The sequence below is a fragment of the Canis aureus genome, chromosome 8 (assembly GCF_053574225.1).
Source record: "Canis aureus isolate CA01 chromosome 8, VMU_Caureus_v.1.0, whole genome shotgun sequence".
In the NCBI taxonomy this organism is placed as follows: Eukaryota; Metazoa; Chordata; class Mammalia; order Carnivora; family Canidae; genus Canis; species Canis aureus.
In genome coordinates this window covers 70,592,910-70,612,693 of record NC_135618.1, presented here as the reverse complement: position 1 = coordinate 70,612,693, position 19,784 = coordinate 70,592,910, and the positions used below count along the sequence as shown (strand labels likewise).

At 55.9% G+C, this 19,784-nt stretch overlaps 1 protein-coding gene across 1 annotated transcript in view; it reads left to right on the top strand.

Annotated features, from left to right (window-relative positions):
• SRRM3 (serine/arginine repetitive matrix 3) overlaps positions 1-19,784 on the top strand; it is a 54,833-nt gene that overhangs the window by 23,229 nt on the left and 11,820 nt on the right. The window contains 9 exon segments of the mRNA XM_077908151.1: positions 3,250-3,351; positions 12,120-12,248; positions 12,335-12,415; positions 12,878-12,907; positions 13,309-13,371; positions 13,491-13,526; positions 15,327-15,377; positions 15,830-15,934; positions 16,330-16,507. Of these exon segments, the coding sequence (XP_077764277.1) occupies positions 3,250-3,351; positions 12,120-12,248; positions 12,335-12,415; positions 12,878-12,907; positions 13,309-13,371; positions 13,491-13,526; positions 15,327-15,377; positions 15,830-15,934; positions 16,330-16,507 (775 nt within the window).

Genomic DNA, 19,784 nt, shown 5'->3' with positions numbered 1-19,784 from the left:
GGACGGTCCAGAGAGGAACAACGAATCTGGCCTGTCCATCCTTCATGACCCATAGAGTGGAGGGGAGACAAGGGAGCCAGACTGTCACAGCCAGGAGGCAGGGACACTGAGACAGGCCTTACCACCCACCCTGTCCTCAGTTCCCTGGCCAAGCCTTCAACTTCTAGTCTGAGGCTCCAGCATGGCAGCCAGACCTCATGCATGGCTTTAAGTCAGCAGGTGCTGCCACCTCCAAGGAGTGGATGATTTGAGTACCAGCCTCCCTATCTCAGCCTTTGCCTCCAAGAGAACAGAGAGAAGAAGCCCGGGTGATTCTCGACCTGGGACAATGCTGACCTGGCAGGAGTGTGGTGTGGAAAAAGGGAGGGAGACTAGGACAACTAGACCCTCTATCCTTCCTGCACGAAGACGAATAGTCCTTGGTCACTACTATTTATTGAGCAGCTACTATGTGCTACACACTGCACAAAGTGCTTTGTAAGCATCATTTCCCTTAATCCTTGCCACAGCCTTGAGAGACAGGTTACTATCCCATTTCACAGATGTAGAGGCTAAGGCTAAAAAAACTATATTCTTGTCCAAGATCACAGAGCTAGAAAGTAGGGGGTGCTAGGACCCAAAACTAGGACTACCTGGCTCTCGGCCTCTTCCTTTAATCACTGTCCAGTGTGGCCTCAGCTGAGGGTTGACCTCAAAAGGCATGAAGGAGCAGGAGACTTGGAGGTAGTGATTGTACCAGAGATCTTTTTGTACAATAACCAGTTGTTCGTCCCGGATCCCCAGATTCTCCCAGCATGTCCTGAGGCATAGGAGGTCCTCCCCAAGCCTCCAGGTCTATTCAATCCAACCCTCTTGGCCTCCCAATGATATATGCTGGACTTAGTCAACTTGCCTTAGACCTGCCATCTCTGGGATGAATCCTAAGTCATGAACGTGTGTCCTGCTCCAGGTCTTAACGAAACCCTGATTTCTGCTCCTACCTCCCAGCCTCATATACTCCACAGACCCCAGGAGTCTGGGGAACTTGGACCCTGGCCCGAAGCCTATCCCATTCCACTGAGGATCTGGCCCAGTCTTGCTCTTGGACCATCTCCTCCCCAGCCCCACCAAGCCCAGGGCCCCATGCCTAATGGCCCGGCCAACCTGTCCCTCCCTCCCAGAGCCCTGTGAGTCAGGGGCTGGGCAATGGAGAAGGGCCCTCACTGTTTGTCTCTATGCTGGTGCCATCGACAAGCTGGTCTCTTGAGGAGCAGGTGAGATAGGAGGAGTTCCTCCATCCCTCCACTGCTCAGAAAGCGCCACCACCCCTTCTCCCTGGGCTCCAGGACAACCAAGCCAGACCAGGGTTGCACTGCCCAGCAAGCAAGGCCAAGGCGCCTCCAGCCAAATGCCCAAGTCAGAGGCTAACAGCGATTGTGGTGGACATTGATGAGCCAAGACCCCAGGCTTGGAAGAGATGCCCCCACACCCCACCGCCTGGCAGGCAGGACATAGTCCTCCCTATGGTGGGCCACACAGGAGCCTGAACCCACAAAAGGACAGACCATAGCTGGGGTCAAGGGGCACCTACCTGGCTAAGAAGCAGCTAGTGCCCCGCATGTAGCCTGTGACATATTCAGCAGGTCCCCAGGTCCTGGTCATCCTGCATCCTTGATGGTTTGTTGCTCCCTTCCTCCCCTGCATCCTCACCAGCTCTGACTTCACCATCTCCTGCACAAACCCCACCAGAGGCAAGTGTCCCAAATGAAAATCCAACCTTCAAATGGTTCAATGCCTCTCCATCACCAGCCACTCATTTGTCTAAAAAAAAATGTGGATGCCACATGTGGCAGACGCGGTGCCAGGTGCTGGGGACACAGTGGCAATCCAGATGACAAGGTCCCTGCCCTCAGGGAACTCCCAGGCCAGGGCCGGATGTGGAGAAGTCAGTCAACAGGTAAAGCTAGCCCATGAGCCACCTGCTGGCAACTAGAGGTAGAGGTTGCTATGGAAACACAAACGTTGACACCTAACTTGTTTGGGGATATCCATCCTGCTGTAAACATCCCATGAGTCCCATCTTTGTGCTTAAGCCGTGATTATTTCCACGGGGTAAACCTGGAAGTTAGTTTTATGAGTCAAAAGACGTGTTCTTTTTTTAAGGCTTTTGTAAGGAATTGCCAAATTGTTCTCCAAAAAGGCTGGACCAATCCCAAATGCTTGTTGGAGAAGGGTAGGGAAGGTGGAAGAAGAAGAGGGAGGATAGCCGTGGTATCCCCAAGGGGCAACAATGTGCCATTTTCATGGACAAGCTCAGTGCAGAGGCCTGGGTCTACTGTGTGGACAGAGCGGATAGTGAGGGCACATGACAGAGAAAAGACAGGACCCTGTTCCTATTTTGCCACCATGTTTTCCATCCAGGACACTGACCTGCAGCCCAGGAAGTGGGGAGTGAGGGGTTTAGGACCCCAGGATTCATTCAGCAACAGATATGACACCTGCTATGTGCCAGGGACAGGGCAAGGGACTGGGTGAGCAAAGACCTCCCCTCCCTTACCGCACCCCGAACCTGCCGCCGGAACAGCATGGACTCATGCTGGAGGGGACATTTCAGATGCCTGAGAGGCCTTGCAGTGGCTGTCACAGGGGCACAGTGAGAGAAGATAATGACTGACCCCAGGGCATGGGAGCAAGGGTGACCATTCTGGACTTTGGTCCCTAGCGTGAGCCCGGGCTTAGGGAGGGAGGGGGAAGGGAATAGAGAAGTCAAGGGATTCATTCAAGACCAGACTTTGCCCACCTCCTCCCACCATCACCCTCCCTCCCCAAACCGAGAAGCAATGGATCTACCACTGGGATCTGGGACAAGCCACTTGGCAGCCCTGCTCATGCAGAGGTTGGGATGTTCTGAGGACTTCCCAAGGCTATTGTCAGGATCAGATGTCCTTGAGGCCAGGGAAGCAGAAAAGGCCTGGATCTCCTTTTCTCCCTTAAACTGTCTCCAGAGAGTGACTGTAGTTTGGATGTGGGCCAGCAGTCTGCCCTGGGAGTAGAGGAGGACTGGGAGGAAGGGCACAGCCTCCTCAGGACGGTCTCCCCACCTCCAGGAATAACTCTTCCCTTGGTTCATTTGGATGAAAGCCTTGCTTGGTGGTGGGACCTTGGACAGGTCAGTGCAAGCTGGAAGGTGCACTTGTGATGGAGGGTGGGGGAGGCGAGGAGGTAAGGAAAGCCAAGAAGGCAGCCCTCACCATCCCAACATCCCTGCAGGTACTCAGAGGAGGAGACCCGGCAAAAGGTCAGGACTTTCCGGCAGATGCTGATGGAGAAGGAGGGCATGCTCACCAGGGAGGACCGGCCTGGGGGCCACATGTGAGTGCTCCCCTGCCTGGGGGAGGGACAGGGGAGTGTGCAAGCTCAGGCAGCAGCTGGGTGCCAGAAGAGCTTTCCAAGCTCCCTCTGTGGGGCTGGAGGAGAGAGCTCGAGGAAGAGGAGGAAGACAGGGTGTGCATCCCGTCCACTGGAAGCTCCAGCCTGACTCCGGGCACGGATCAAGAGCCACTGGTCCCCTGGATGTCACCCCAGTCTCCCCTGCTGCCTTGGGTTCCCTCTATGGCTCAGCGGTGGGGGAGGCAGCCCAGAGCCCAACTTGGGGAATCCTGGACTGCAAATCGGGGAAACTTAGAAATGTTCTGGCCCTACCATGGCCACCAGGCCAGTCCATCTTCCCCAACTGTTACCACCTGTAAAATGGGCCCCAGAGTAAACATAGGTTCTGGAAAGTAGGAACCAACACACCGAAGGCCATCGCTAGTGTGGCCGAAGTCTTGTCAGGTAAAGAGAGCAAGGGCTCTGTGGTGTCACATCTTGCACCGGTCATGGGGCAGGAGGAGTGCCAGTGTGTGGGGGCCCCTGGGCATCAAACAGGGATGTTATGGGGAAGCAGATTTGTCTTAGGTTAGAGAACCAGGAACCACTTGAAGCCATAGGAGGAGATTGCAACAGGCTGCCATAAGAGGGTGAAGGCAGCCTGTCCCTGGCATGTCCAGGCCCCAGGGGGATAGCTGAATGAGCCCCATGCCCAGCGGTAGGGGAGTCCCACTTTACCCCACCTACACCTCCCCTCTCTGGTTCGGGTATGGGTAGGAGCATAAAATGGTCAGAGCAGCCCCAGGCTTGTGGAGGTTCCGTGGATGATCTGGGGGAGCCAGGATCAAAGGTGATGAGGTGATGCTATCACCACCTCCCTCTCTCCACTACCCTGTACTCACAGCACCCTCAGCCACTCCTGTGCACCACCTTCAGGGATGCCCACCCAGACCTCACCCTGCAGGAGCAGGGCCAGCGCCTCTCTTCCCTTCCCAAAGCTCCTGACAACCAGATCCTCCTGCTGCTGCCGCCCGTGCCACCTCCAAACCAAGAAGTCCTGGCTTTCCAGCCTGTGTCCCCTCATCTCACCCCAGGGCTTCTCTGGAAAATCTCACTTTTCCAGACAGTGTGAGGGTGGGAGCGCTGTGTGGACTCTCCTGCCATCTTCCCTGGCCCTTCCAGCAAGAAGCCTACACTTCTTCCTTCTCTCTGGCTCCTTTTAATCAAATTCCCATCCTTCCTTCCTCAACTCCGCTTCCTCCTCCAGCCACCACCCCCAATTCTTTTCTTTCTCAATCGAATTTCTGTAGAGTGCATGCATGCGTTACATCTACTTCCTTAGGCCTCGGGAGCCATGGTGGACTTCTGCCCTAACTCCTGTGACCTGTTCTCGCACTGCAGCCTCCAGAGTCCTCCTTCCCATGGCCTGTGCTTCTCTGCAGGCCTGGCCTCTCTCTGGCAGGTGCCACCACTGTGCTTTCCCTTCTGGAAGCCTCCTTTCCTCCCTGGCTTCCAGGATGCAGTTCTATGTTTCCTCCTGTCCCTCTGGTGGCTCTCTCTCTTGATCTCCCCAGCTACTGCCCTCCTCCCAGACGTGAGACCCTTCCCTCCACCTTCCCTCGACTCCCTGGGTGGAATCTCAATCTGTGTGCCAGCTGGGACTGCCTCCTCTGGGCAGGTAACCCTCAGGTCTTCTCCAGTAGTCTTGATCTCATCTTCTCTCCAATGAAGGAAGGATGCATTTAAGAACCAGGGACGCGCTGAGAAATCTGCTGGTGTGTCCATCACCAGAAGGAATGTCCCTGAGGGTCTGTGCAGTTGCTAGGAGCAGGGAGGAGAAGGAGGAAAGGTAGGACCCCTGCCCTCTGCCACCTGAAACCAGGAATTACCAGCAACTCCCAACCAGAAGGAACAACAGCACGGCCACCTGAGCCATTTAACCTTTGTCCTGTCTGTGTCCAGTGGAGAAAGAGAGAGAGGCAGGCTGGAGTGGCCACTTTGGAAGGGTCCCTTGGAAGAGACAGTGTCTAGAAGACTTGATGTCCAGGGAGGAAGACTCCTGCTCTGGAGACAGAGGAGAGTCTAGCCTTGGCTGAGTCCTGGGATCCCACTTGCATGTTAAAAGACATTGAAGACAAGATCTTTATCAGTTTTGCTCACTCTTATATCCCTGGTGCCTAGAACAGTAAAGCTTGCCCAATTTTCCTCAGAGTCAGTTTCCTCTAGTTGGGAAAAGAGGGGGTGCACCAGAGGCTTCTCCTAGCTCACGCTGCCCAAACAGTGAGAAAATAGCACTCGGGTGACTACAGCAAGCTAAGGAGGCTGATAGCAACCTGGAATACATCTAAGGCAGAGAGGTGACAGAGAGCTGGTGACAGATTTGTCGTGTGCCTTCCTTTGGGCCTGGCCTCTGAGCAGGTCTTCAACTTCCTACCCCAGCTCAGAGCCTGGGGTAGTGGAAGGAGAGTGTGGGCTCTGGCATCAGACACCTCCCCTGTCCCAACCTCTAAGCTCAGTGTTAACCCCCGGAGCCCTGGATCCCAGCTCTGCCATACCCCAGCTCTGCAACTCGGCCAGGTCCTTGAATTCTCTGGGCCTTCACTTCTTTATGTATAAAATGGACCACCCAGCAGGCCTTGTGCTCCTACCTCTGGCTTCCTGACCCTGATACCCTACCCGCTCACAAACTGGCATTTGGAGATATGAAGAAATCCAGTGCCCTCGTAGAGTGAGGTGGCAAAGCTAGAGCCAGAAGAAGGGTCACCACACTGGGAGGAAGTGAGGAGGGCTGTCTGACTTTAACCAGATATGGACTGTAAGAGCCCATGGCACCCACCACTCAGGAAGAGTCTCAAGGGGGCAGAGTCACTCCCAGAGCTTTTTGTCCCCAGGGGTCATCTTTTTTCCTTAAGTTAATCGACTGGTCTGCGTCCTGAGACAGACCACCTTCCTCTCCACACTGGATACCAGGCCACCATATTGGTGCAGTACTGGGACCAGATTCCACAGATGGTGGGAACCCATGGAAGGTTTTTGGGAAGGTGTGATGTGGCCAAACAGTTGTTTGGGGACTTTCTTCTTGGGTAGAAGGATCAGAAGGGTAACACAGCCTAGAGACCTGTGGGGCAGCTGGCATTCTAATCTGGAAGCAGGGTGATAGAGAGGAAGTCCCAGAGGCGTTGAGAGAGGACACGCCTTTGTCCTTGGAAACTGATGGATGTGGGGAGCCTGTTTTGCCCCAGAAACCCTCTATGGTTCCCCACCATCTATGCAGCCACATCTGGACTCACTGGTCTGGCACCAGTGTAGAGGCTCTCCACACTCAACCCAGCCTGGTTCCCCACTCCCAGCCTCACACAGCAGCCAGTTCCCAGCTAGCAGTTCCCAGCTCCCTCCTGCACACTCTCCCTCCTGTCCAGCGCCTTTGTTCATACTAGCCCCTTCCGCACTGGCTCGCATTCACCCCATCATCTGGGCTGCCTCTAAAAATCACTTTACCAATATTCTCAGGATAAAAGTAAAACCTTCTCCTCCTTGGAATCCACACAATGTTTTCTTACTTCCTGTGGTTGCTATCATTCCTTTTTTTTTTTTTCCTCCCTCACTCTGATAGACAACCTTTAAGAATAATTGCTTTCACAGTTATATAACATGACAAAATGCTTGGGAGAGAGGGTTTATGGAAAATAATATGCATAAGCTACTCCCTAACACAGTGAGCAAATTCCAGTCTTTTTCTCCCCCCATGCATCTAATTTTATGCATCGTGCCATTTCTCTGTGCCTCATTAGTTTATCAAGAAGATGGGAACATTAACGGTGGTACCCATGTCACAGATTCATTCCATGCATTAATGATTAAATGAGATAAACACATCAAGCGCTTAGACTAGTACCTGACACCTGTGTTAGCAATTATCCATCACCATACACTCCAGGCACTGTAAGGAGAGAGAGGAGAGATCCCAGGCCTGCCTCATGCCCCTCCTACCACTGCTCCCCACCCCCACCCCCACCCCCAGGCAGGCCTGGCACATTGGCCAAGTGGATGAGCGAAAAGGGCAGACCCTGTGCCTGGAATCCTCCCCTCCTCTGCCTCGATTCATTCATCTGTCAATTGGCCATTATGCTCCTGACTAATGGCAAACAGAACCAATTAATTAGAGAAACTGCTGGCATGAAGAAAAGCATGTGACAGGCGGTCTTTACCCCAGGTCAGAACCTTGCCCAGGGCGGCCAGTCCAACAGTGTCCTGTGCAGTGCAGAACCCCCATCCAATTGTGGTCTCTCTGTGGTTAGACCCCACTTGTGTGGCTGGCTCTGGTTAGCATAGTGGGGCTTGGTTTGTCTTGTCACGCCTCCCCTACCTGTTCCACAGATGTGCTGAGGAGTCGACTAGGTAACAAACATGAATTTAAGAGCAGGAAGTGCTGAACAAATCTGGAACTTGGTACATGTACCCATAACTATGTCTCTAAAACAGAGTGGCTGTGGCTGAGCTAACATCTGCAACAGAGAAGGCCAGCCAGCAAAGTCAAGGCTGGTTTGCACGTGAATTCTCAAAGCCAAGTGCCTAAGTGAACTTACTTATATTCTTTACTCAAAGGTTCCAAAATCGTGGGGGATGTTTCTTCTCTGGGCCTCAGTTTACTCATCTGTAAAATGTGTGTGTGTGTGTGTGTGCAATTTCTCTCAATCAGGTAGTGGCTCTGATTGGGATATGTGAACCATAGAGAGCTATTTAAACATTAGAGAACATGACTGTTAGTGACATTATCATCCAGGAAAGGCAGGCTAGGAGAACCCAGGGTTCTAGCCTTAGGAGAACCTACAAAACAGGGGCACGTGGGTGGCTCGGTCAGTTAAGCATCCAACTCTTGATTTCAGCTTGGGTCATGATCTCCGGATTGTGAGATCAACCCCGGCATCTGACTCCTCACTCAACTGGGAGTCTGCTTGGGATTCTTTCTCTCCCTCTGCCCCTCCCCTCACTTGTTCTCACTCTCCTTCTCTCTCTCTCTCTCTCTCATAAGTAAACAAAATCTTTTAAAAAATGGGGGGGACACCTGGGTGGCTTGGTGGTTGGGCGTCTGCCTTTGGCTCAGGGGCTGATCCTGGAATCCGGGATCAAGTCCCTCATTGAGTTCCCTGCATGGAGCCTGCTTTTCCCTCTGCCTATGTCTCTGCTTCTCTCTGTGTCTCTCATGAATAAATAAATAAATAAATAATTTTTAAAGAAAGACTACAAAGCAGGTGTCCTGATACCAGCTGCACAAAGTCAGCAAGAGAAGTCACAGCCTAGGCCCAATCTATATCTCTGGAACATGCAGGGCAAGTGTTACCAGAAGATTCTGAGCCCTTGCACTTCTCCCTGAGCCCACTACTCATGCCCTATGCTTGCCTTTCAATGCTCCCAGCAGACAAGAACCCCAAGTAAACCCCTCAGAAGAGACCGGAGAGTGAGAAAGGCCACATGAGAAGAACCCAGAAACCTGTCCCTGGACCAGAAGAAGAAAAATGTCTGTAGGGGTGTGGCTAGCAGAGTGGGAGAGTACAGTGCAGGGAAGGGGGAGTTCGGATACAGGCCAAAAAGGATCCCTGCTGAGGGCAGTGCCCCCACGGAGCTATTCTATTTTGTAAATAACCTTCATCACATTTGTGTCAGGATAAACGAAGCTCCCTCCTACCATCTGCTCACCCCCACAATGTTTGAGGTGCTCTTAAGTTTTGCTAAAGACTGTGTTTTATGTGTCAGGCATTTGTGTGGCTGAGGGCTGTGTGGGGGTGACAGGGTGGGGGAAGATGGGGGGGAAGGGGAGCTGGACAGGCCAAGGAGCTGGAGATTTCAGGAACAGGAAGGAGGACGCCACTGGCTGCAGAAAGAAGAGCAAGGGGAAGAGCAGAGAGGTTTGAATGGAGGGATGTGGGGATGTTTAGCTCTGTGGGGATAAGGAGGATGACCTGAACTCCTCCTCCATCACCCAGGAACACACCTCCCATACTACCCGTATGATTTCAGGGTGGCCTGGACCAGGTGTGTGTTTAGGAATTGAATAGCATTCTTGTTATTGGCCTCAAGGCTAGCTAACCCTGTCAGGTTTGTGTTGCATTCTTTTGGGGGGAAGATACTCTTTTTGAAAAAAAAATTTAAAAGATTTTATTTATTTATTCATGACAGACACAGAGAAGGAGAGAGAGAGAGAGGCAGAGACACAGGCAGAGGGAGAAGCAGGTTCCATGCAGGGAGCCCAATGCGGGACTCGATCCCCGGTCTCCAGGACCACGTCCTGGGCTGAAGGTGACGCCAAACCGCTGAGCCACCCAGGCTGCCCTTTTTATTTTTTAAGACTTTATTTGGGATCCCTGGGTGGTGCAGCAGTTTGGCGCCTGCCTTTGGCCCAGGGTGCGATCCTGGAGACCTGGGATTGAATCCCACATCGGGCTCCCGGTGCATGGGAGCCTGCTTCTCCCTCTGCCCATGTCTCTGCCTCTCTCTCTCTTTCTCTCTCTGTGACTATCATAAATAAATAAAAATTTTAAAAATAAAGATTTTATTTATTTGTTCATGGGAGACACAGGCAGAGGGAGAAGCAGGCTCCATGCAGGGAGCCCGACGTGGAACTCCATCCGGGATCCCAGGGTCAGGCCCTGGGCTGAAGGCAGCGCCAAACCGCTGAGCCACCCGGGCTGCCCTGCCCTTCTTTTTTTTTTAAGGAGAGAGGGAGAGAGAGAGAGAGCGCGCGCACAGGGGGAGGGGCAGAGGGAGAGAGGGAAGGAAAGAATCTCAAGCAGACACCACCCCCAGCACAGAGCCTAACATGGGGCTCGATCTCATGACCCTGAGATCATGACCCGAGCTGAAATCAAGAGTCAGACACTTAACCCATGAGCCACCCAGGCACCCCCTTCTTCTTCTTCTTCTTCTTTTTTTTTTTTTGACACAAACTCAGTTTTTCAAAGATCAGGTTAGTGGATGCTCTACTGGGGAGGTGCCCCTGAAAATTCTTTCTTCTGGTAGTTGTGGTCTGACACCCTTGCTCTGTCTATCTTTCATGTGTCTGGAAGAGAAGAGAAGGTGTTGGTGTGTCAGTGTCTGACAGAGGGTCCCTCTGTTGAACAGTGGTGACCATGTGCAGGACAGCTGTTGAGGGCCAGGCCTGTGGCTGGTATCAGGAGTTTCCCAGAGAGAATCTTATTTAATCCTCTCCTCAGCTGGGATATTCTTTTCCTGCTTGTGGAGATGTAAGGACCTGGAGACTCAGTGAGCATGGTCATGCCTAGATTGAGACCTTGTCTGTGTGAATCCAAAGCTCATGTCATATGCTGAATGATCTGCCACGCGAGTTCTGGCCTGCCTTGCTCTGGGCAGGGAAAGAGGGAGCCTGAAGAACAGCCTCCAGGGGTGAGAGCAGTGATATGGAACTAGGGATGAGGCTGCATCTGGGAGGGGCCCTGTCTGAACCAGCAGACACCAGGAAGGTGGGGAGGCCACACCTTGGAGCCATTGCCTAGGAGGTGGGCCTTTGGGGGGTCGCTTTTGGGCTTGTTAAATAGAAAAAGAAGTTGCACAGTACTGGCTACCTCAGTGAATTCTCCAGCAGCCCCAAAACATAGTTATCATGGTCATCTTGCCGAAGAGGCTCAGAGAGGGCTCATGACAGGTACCCAGTCACACAAGGACTCACGGCCAGAGCATGATGAGGGCACTTCCACAGCTTCAAAGCTCATGCTTTTGCCGGAAGCCCAACTGCTTCTAGGAAGAAAGCATCCCCACCCCCACCCCCCCCCACCCCCCCCACCCCACCCCCCACCCCACCCCCCGCCAAACACACCGCAAAGTGCCTGAAGGGAGCAAACATCTTTGGCAGAAAATGGCCATGGGCTCCTGAGCAGGCAGCAGGGCCAGGACACGCAGGCGGCCCTGCTGAGTGCACGGTAGGCTCTGCAAGATGGATGGGGAGCCTTGGAGGGCTGAGGCCCACACCGCTGCCACGGAGCAGTGATTGATGACAGCCCAGCAACGGGAGAAGAGCAGCCAGGAGGCTGCAGGGACCAGGGCTAGGACAGGCCATGAATATTTCAGAGCGGCACCTGGGGCTGGGGGGCCTGGCTGGGGTGGGGATGGGGGTGGGGAGGACGAGGCGCTGGGCAGGGGAGGGGGAGGGGACTGGGCTGCGAGCCAAGTTTAGGGAAAGATTGACACCCTGACACCGGAGAGGGGAGCTAGGAGATAGGAAGGGGCTCTCCAGGAGAGAGAGGCCCACCAGGGGAAGCCTGTCTGGGCCCCCGTTTCTGCTCCTCCTGGGGATGCCATAAATAATGTGTCCACCACCCCAGAAGAAAGGCTGACTTGTCCTTTCCTTCTGGAATTGGTCTTAGCACAGGCTCCGGAGGGGGTTGGGCTGAGCGAGGGGCAGGGGGCCGAGGGTAGGACTGAGGAGGGCTCAGGAGCAGGAGTCGGTGAAAGGGGCTCTAAGGGGGGGGCGCTGGGAGGGGGGAGGAGCGCCATGAACCGGACTGAGAGGTCCAGGGAGGGGAGGGTCTCACTGAGAGGTGTGACCTTAGAAGGAGTGAGGCAGGAGGGCACCGCTGAGCCTGGGGGCCTGTCGGGGAGGCGGCCCTTCGGGTCCCCCGGATCCCCGCCTGGCCCTCCAGCGGTCGGGCCGTACCCCCCAACCTTGCTGGGCAGGTCTGGGCGCGCTGCGCTAAGAAAGGGGCAGGCGGAAGGCCCGGCCCCGGGGCGCGGGTGGTGAGCGTCCCTGTCGCCGGCAGCGTGGCGGAGACCCCGCGGCTGCTCGAGGGCGCGGAACCCGGCCTGGAGTACGCGCCCTTGGACGAGGACGACGGCCCGGTGGACTGCGACTGCCCGGTCGCCTGCTACCGCGGGCACCGGGGGTACAGGTCAGCACCCGCCGCGGCGGGGGAGGGGGTGGGGGGGACACCCGGGACCGGCCCTCCTCCCTCACCTCCCTCCCCCTCTCCCCCAGGACCCAGCACTGGTCCAGCAGCTCGGCGTCGCCCCCTCCCAAGAAGAAGAAGAAAAAGAAAGGCGGCCACCGGAGAAGCCGGTGAGAGCGCCGCCTGGCGGGAAGGGTCGGAGGGCGCGGTGCGGGGTTGAGTCCCGTCCCCGCGGCCCCCGCCCCCCCCACCCCCCCTTCGCGCGACGCATTTGGGAGCCCCACCCCTCGCTCCCCCCCACACTGGCCCCTCACCCTGCAGGGGGGGCCCTACCCTTTACCCAGTCCCCTCCCCTCACTGAGTCCCCCCAGTGGCACTCACCCAACTCCAAACCGGGACACACTGGCCCCTGGGCCACAGTCCACCTGCCCAAGGTCCCCCTTCCTCCCTTCCCCAGGGGTCCTGCACTCACCACACCAAGTGTGAGTGACCTGGGGAAGAAGGGTTTAGCTGGGTCATATATGTGGTTCTCCCTCTGTATATCCCCCTCTCCTGTCCTTAATGTGACCCTAGCAAACGTCTGGAGCCCCAGCTAAGTCTGTCTGTCTGTCCTTCTCTTTCCTGGCTCTCAGCAAAAAGAGGAGAGTGGACTCGGAGTGCAGGTCAGTGGCTGGTGGCAGTGGTGGGGATGTCTGTGGGGGGGCAAGACCCCAAGGCCTCCCTCCAGCGGCAGGAGGCTTGCCACAACAGCTGCCAAGGTGCCAGCTCCCTCCCCCCCATCCCCCAGGCCAGAAATCCCACCACTGGAGCCTCTGACATTTGGATGTGAAACAGCCCTCACTTACAATGCCAAGGAGGCTGAAGGGTGGCTAGGGAACAACACAGGCCACTGCATCACCCACCCTGAGGGACCTTGCTGACCCTCCTGGCCTCTGTTTACTTTGTGCACTGGGCAGCTGGCTTCAGCTAGATGCCCCAGGTGCCCAGACTTCTCAGCCATGTCTAGCTGCCCCTCCTGCTCCAGAGCACCAGTTCACTAGAGCCTGCCCCCCTGTGTCCACAGCTGTGGGAGCTCCTCACCTCTGCGCAAGAAGAAGAAGAGTGTGAAGAAGCACCGTAGAGACAGGTACCTTCCCTCCCCTGGGGCCTCCCCTCACTTCTGTTGGGCCAGGCCTGTGGCTGTGCAGATTTGTGTCCCCAGGCCACCCCGGACAAGCTCAAGAGAACCCTTTTGTGGCCCTCCAGGTCTGATTCTGGGTCCCGGAGGAAGAGACGACACAGGTGAGCAATGCCCTGCTGAGGATGTGGACAGAGGCTGGTGCTATCCTGCTAGGGACCAAGGCCTAAGGGAAGCAATGATGGGAGGAGGGTGGGGAGGAAGATGAAAGCCAATTGTTTGCAACATTTGCTGGTCCCTTGAGTCAGCCTTGACTTGCGGGGGCCCTAAGAATTTCCACACAACACAGCAGGTCATTATCCAAGGGCTGTGTCTATAGAGGTGTTGGGAAGAGAGAAGCATCAGGACCCCCAATTTGCAGGGAAAGAGCATCCATACAGAAGGAAAGCTCAGTGGGTTGGAGACCTGTAGGCAGGCTGAGGCTAGCAGTGGTGTCTGAGGGATAGCCCCCAAAAGGCCTGACTGCCAGGCCAAGGAGCTGGCTCTGAGCAGGACAGTGACTTGTTCAGGATGGATTGGGGGTGGGGGGATGAGGAGATTAAAGTCAAGCGCCCTGGCAGAGACTGGGGTGGGGAAAGTAGAAAACTCTCAGCATGGAGGGAAGGAAGAGGTAGTGCAGTCACATCCCCACGGCTGGCCTGGGAGCCAGAGCCCCGCCCAGGGGCCCAGAAGAGGGATTAGAGTCCCTAGTCTCATTCCTGCAGTGGGAATTTGCCCATGGCCACTTGCCAGGTGGGGTAGGAGCCTAAATAAACACCAAAATCCTGATCCTCCAATTTCTCAACCCACCCCCTTCCCTTCCTGGCCTCCTCTCCTCTCAGGGGCCAGTGTGGGCCCCTACTGCCCCCCAGGGGTCACCATCCATTTGCACAGATCCTCTGACTGGCTCCCAGTGGTCCTGAGAAGGACCTAGAGGTGACCTAGGGCTATACCAGCTCCAGATGAGGAGACTGAGGCCCAAAGCAAGCAGCATGAGTTCTAGAACTGAAATCTTTGGCCTCCTGAGCCTGCCCCCACCCACTATGCTCCTGTGAGAAATACATCCTGTTGTTTCTTAGCATCACCTGGATGTTTGGTCAGAAGAAGGCATCCGTTCAGGGATAGAAGGATCCAGCTGGAATCTGGTGGCGTCAGGGAGGGTGAGGCTGAGGGGTCTACAGGTGTCTAAAACCTTAGACACCTACTAGTAAACTATTCAATCCTTTTGTCAAAGGTAGGAGAAGGACTGTGGGGCCTGCCCCAGGGAGCTGGATGAGATGGGACAGGATGGGACAGGATGAGGTGGGATTGGTGGGATGGGAAACTTTGGGGGCAGCCCTTAGAGGAGAATCCAGAGGACCCAAATGCAGAAAGATCATGCCCAAGGGAGAGTACTTCTTTCCTAACCCTCTGGGGAGCTGGCCCAGAGCTGAGCCACAGTCTGAAGGGGCAAAGAGGTAGGAAAGCTGGGGCTCTGCCCTAGGAAGCCCCATCTCAGGGGACCTGGGACCCAGCAGACACAAATGAGGTGTGGAGGGGCCACCCCAGCACAGTGACTCATAGAGGGACCTGTGCTAAGACCAATTCCAGAAGGAAAGGACAAGTCAGCCTTTCTTCTGGGGTGGTGGACACATTATTTATGGCATCCCCAGGAGGAACAAAAACGGGGGCCCAGACTGGCAGCAACTGTGGGACAGGGCTTACAGGAGAAAGAAGGAAGAAGGCTTGGCTGAGTCAAAGGAACGAAAGCAGTGGGGGTAGGATGAGCATGTCCACACCAGTGGGGCTAGGGGTGGGAGGCTCAGGTCCCAGACAGGAATAAATCTCAGATCCACACCTTGGCACAGCTCTCCACCGGCCCCCACCCCACCCTGCCGCCTGCTGGGCTCAGGCTAAGCGCTCATCTTAGCCTCTGCTTTCTGCAGATCTCGAAGCCCCAAGAGCAAAAGAAAAGAGAAGAACAAAGAGAGGAAGAGGTGAGAACCCTTCACCATTCTCTAGCTCCTCCCCCTCCCCACTTCTAGAATTACAGAGTTGGGCCCTTGGAGATAGTTCATTTTGTCCCCACTGCCCAGATGGAAAAAGTCAGAGCCAGAGAAGAAGCCAAGAGCCCTTGTGAGTCAGACACAGAGCAGGAACTGGAACTCAGGCCCCTTGCCTCCTAGTCCAGAGTTCTTTCAAGCTTGGCTCTGGTTACTCCCCACGTCCCCTCTACCCCCCACATCCCACCCCCACCCCCAGTCACAAGAGCACCTGCTGAGGGGTCGGTGAGGTCTTGAGGAGACAAAAGAACAAAAGAAGGCCTTTTCCTAATTTCCACAAACGACCCACTTGGACTGGCAGGGCTATTTCTGTGGGAGACTACAGGGGGTGGGGTCCCCTTGGGGAGTTCAGGCAGAACTTGGGTACAGGCTGATTTCTCTCCCAGGCCGCACACAGAGTCCCCAGGTCGCAGGTCCCATCGCCACAGCAGCGGCAGCTCCCAGAGCCCCTCCCTCTCCTCCCATTACAGCGATTCCAGATCACCCAGCAGGTAGGTCCTGGACCCCTGGGGGCAGTCCTGGGGTGGTTTGGCTCAGCTTTGTGCTGGGGCGGGGAGGGGGACTTGCAGATTGAACACTCCGGAGGGCTGGGAAGGGGGCTGAGGCAGAGGCTGGTGGACCAAACAGCAGTCGGTGGGTGAAGTCTACCGGGAGTGTGCAGGTGCCCACCCACCTGGAAGTGGGCGAGGAAGAGCTTTGGCCTCTGCCCAGAGGCGCCCCACATCCTGAACTGGAAATCGAGGCAGTGTGCGGGCTAGGGCCTCGATCTCTAAATGCAAGTGAGCGGGCGCGTGAGGGGCTGCCTTTCGTGCGGGGGCAGCGGTTCCACTTGCAGAGGGGGCGTCCCACGCCGGCTCCCCCCATCTCCCGTCCCCCCCCCACCAAGGCTGAGCCCCAAGCACCGAGATGATGGGCGGAAGACGGGCAGCCAGCGGTCCAGCGGGAGCCGGTCGCCCTCCCTGTCCGGCGGCAGCGGATGGGGGTCGCCCCAGCAGAACGGCAGCAACAGACAGCGGAGCGGAGCGCACGGGGGCCGCCCCGGCTCGGCGCACAGCCCGCCAGATGTACGTACGCTTCGCTTTGCCGAGGGTTCCCGCGCCGTGCGGGCTGCGCCGCGCTGGGCGGGTAGGGGGGTGGAGGGGGGAGTCACCGCGGGGGAGGGCGCGGTGAGGGGTCACCGGGGAGGGAGGCGCCGCTGCCCCCTCCCGGCTCGGCTCGGCTCGGCTGGGGGGCGGCCTGGAATGCCTGGTCGTTGCGCCCACCTGGCCTAGCGTCAGGGTGGGGGAGGCCTGCGGGCTTGGGCCAGCCCTGAGCTTGGCGAACTGACGCCCGGGGGGGGGGGGGGGGGGGGGGGGGCGCTTGACCACTGGGGCTCTCAGCCGGTGGGGAAGAGAGCTGAGGAGAACCCGGGGTCTCCGGCCCCCCTCCCCCCTCCCCCCGAGGCATAATGCGGTGGGAGGGGCATGGACGATGCTGGGGTCGCAGTCAGGAGCCGGATTCAAGGGACAGGATCTCCCCTGGGCGTTCCTTAGGCCCCCCGAGTCTCCCTCTCCCCCACCAAGCCTCCTCCCCACTCCGAGCGTCCCTCCTCCCCCAACCGCCTCACTCCCCCTCCCTCAGAGCCCTCCCCTTTCTCTGTCCCCAAGCCCCGCTGAGCTGCATTTCAAAAGTCCCTGCTCCAAGGAGAGTCTGTCCTTTTCCCCGGGGCCGCCCACGCGTGGACAGATGTCCCCGTGCTCCAACCTGCCTCAAGCGCCTGCCAGTGTACCCGTTACTCCCTCAGAGACTCCACACCAACACCACTCAAATAAACAGCCCCCACTCATCCTCCAGGAGGGGCACGCAGTCCCTGAGAGCCACCAGCAGGTGTGGTGATGGTAGAGGCTGGCAGACAGACGTGCTTGTCAGACTTGCCCTGGTGGCCGGGCTGCACTGGGGGTAGGGGGGCCCTCCCGAGCCCCAGGGGAGGCCCACATCCCCTTTTGTCTGTTGGTCTTAGAGTACAGGATAGAGCCCGCTCAGGGAGAGGGGGCTGCAGTACCGGCAGGGGCACTGGGTGGGTCCAGGGGTCTAGGGGTGGGCAGCCTGCAGGTACCCCCCCCCCAGAGCCCAACTGTCCCAGACACTTCAGCGGGGAGGGTAGGAGCTGCCCCTCCCCAGACCTCAGGTCTCAGCAGCAAACATGTCCGTGTTGGTCAGTTTCATTTTGATTTTTGGCTGTTTCCTTCACTCCCTTTCTTTTCTCAAACACCCTTACTCCCAAGGCCTTATTGAGGAGAGCCAAAGGCAGCTGACAAAAGGCTCTTGGGCTCAAGGTTAATTTTTGTTTAAGGACATTACCTGTTTCCAGACTGCCGCACTTGGACAGAGTGCCAGGCTCCTTAGATCCCAGGGACACGGTTGGGCCACATAGGGAGGATTACACCAATGACCCAGGATCTGTTTTGGGGATGGGAGAGGACACACGGAGGTAGCTGAACACAGCCAGGGCAGAGACCTGGTGCCACAAGCCCCAGAGATGATGGATCAGTCTGGGAAAATTCATTCCCCCACCCTCACCCCCCTCCATGGGCACAGAGCCAGAGCCCCAAACACCATCTCAAGGGAGCTCCTCATCCTTCTAGAAAGGCACAGAATGCAGCCAGGGCTGATAGGGAGCTCCACATCCCACTTCTGGTCCCCTCCTCTCCCTGGGCATTAGGCCACCATGGGTCCCTAGCATGTACAGACAGAATGGCCACAGCAGCTAAAGTAGACCCCAGCAGAGAGCACTCAAGGAAGACAGCCCAGCCCAACCAAGTCAAATCTTGACTCCCTCCCAGGATGAGATTCCATTTTGGCACTGCCCTGGGAGTTTCCTGGGAGATAGCACTTTGTTACTCCTCTCACAAAGCATGCTCCCCAAATCCTCTCCCTGCCCTCGGGCCCTGCGAGATCTGGGACCTCAGGACATCCAGGCCTCTCACCTGTACCTCCTGGGAGGTGAGATGGGAGCGGGACGTAGTCTTTGCCATTCACCATAAAAACGTCTTTGGGGACCAGTATTGGGGGGACGGGGGTAATTCTTGGACGCTACCTTAAAAAAAAAAAAAAGAGAGAGAACAAACGGGGAAAAAAAGAACAGCTCACTATTTTTAATCCCGACTATGTTTTTGCTTGTTTTTTTTAGCCTCCCATTTGAACCGTGGTAATATTGTGATTCCATTTCTTGTTTAGTTGGCAAGGGAAGAGGGTGGGGAAGTTAATGTAACTTTTCCTGTTATTTTGTTTTTGTTTGTATTTTCTTTTATTTTTTTCTTTCCTTTGGTAATGTACAGAAATGCAAACTATCTCTCTGGTTTTTGTTTTTTTTTTTTCCTATCTTCTGTGTTGTTCTAGAATTTTGCTTTTGTGCGTGTTCCTGTGGGAGCCTCTCCTCCTAATGCAGAGATGGGTTTTGAATCTCAAGTGAACATTAATCGTATACATATCTCTATAGACTTATTCTTTTTTCCTTTGTAACCAGAATTTAAAAGGGAAGATAACTCTTAAAAAGTGACTCTCACACCAACAGCTCCTGCCAAATCTGCAGCAGCAGCCAATCCTCTCCTCGACCCCAGGGCAGGTGCTGGAACTGTCTCAGTTTTTAAATGAACAGAAGTGGCCCAGATTATTCTCCCAGATCCCTATCTATAAGGAACCTTGGAGGGAGACTGGGAGACCCAGGGAGGAAGAGTTGTCCCAGGTCACCTGAGGAGCATCCCAGGGCAGGGAGCACCCTGTGTCTCCCCGGTTCTGTCTAGTATAAGGTGGCTGGGCATGACAGGGACAGGTTGCTGAGCACCTTCTGTGCCAGGCCTCAGATCCTAGAGGAGGGAACTGTACACCCCTGAGATTGCTTAGCTCAGGGAGGGCCTCAAGGCCAGACACTCACAGGCAAGAGAAGTCCATCCCCATTGAGACTAAAGCCAGATGGGTGCTGGTTCCCAACACACCTCTGTGTTGTTCCATCCCAGGCCAGGGTGAAACCCCCAAGGGATTTCTGGGTTCTGCTATTAACTGTCCCCTGCAGCTCAGAGAGGTCAAGTGATCAGCTCAGGGTCACACAGCTTTTAAGAGTAGACGCAAAAGGAGACTCCAGCCTTGCAACCTCAAGACTACCAGCAACAGCCAGAATATGGAGAGAGTGCCCAATGGAAAGCACACTCTGGGAACACTGATTAAGAGGAGGAGGATTTGGGAGGTGAATGCTGATTGTCTCAGCTCCTGCCTTCCCCCTGGGAACCCCTCCAGATGTTGATGGCACACTCCCAGCTCTCAGCTCCCTGGCACTGGGATCTGCCCACACGGAGACCAGGGTGT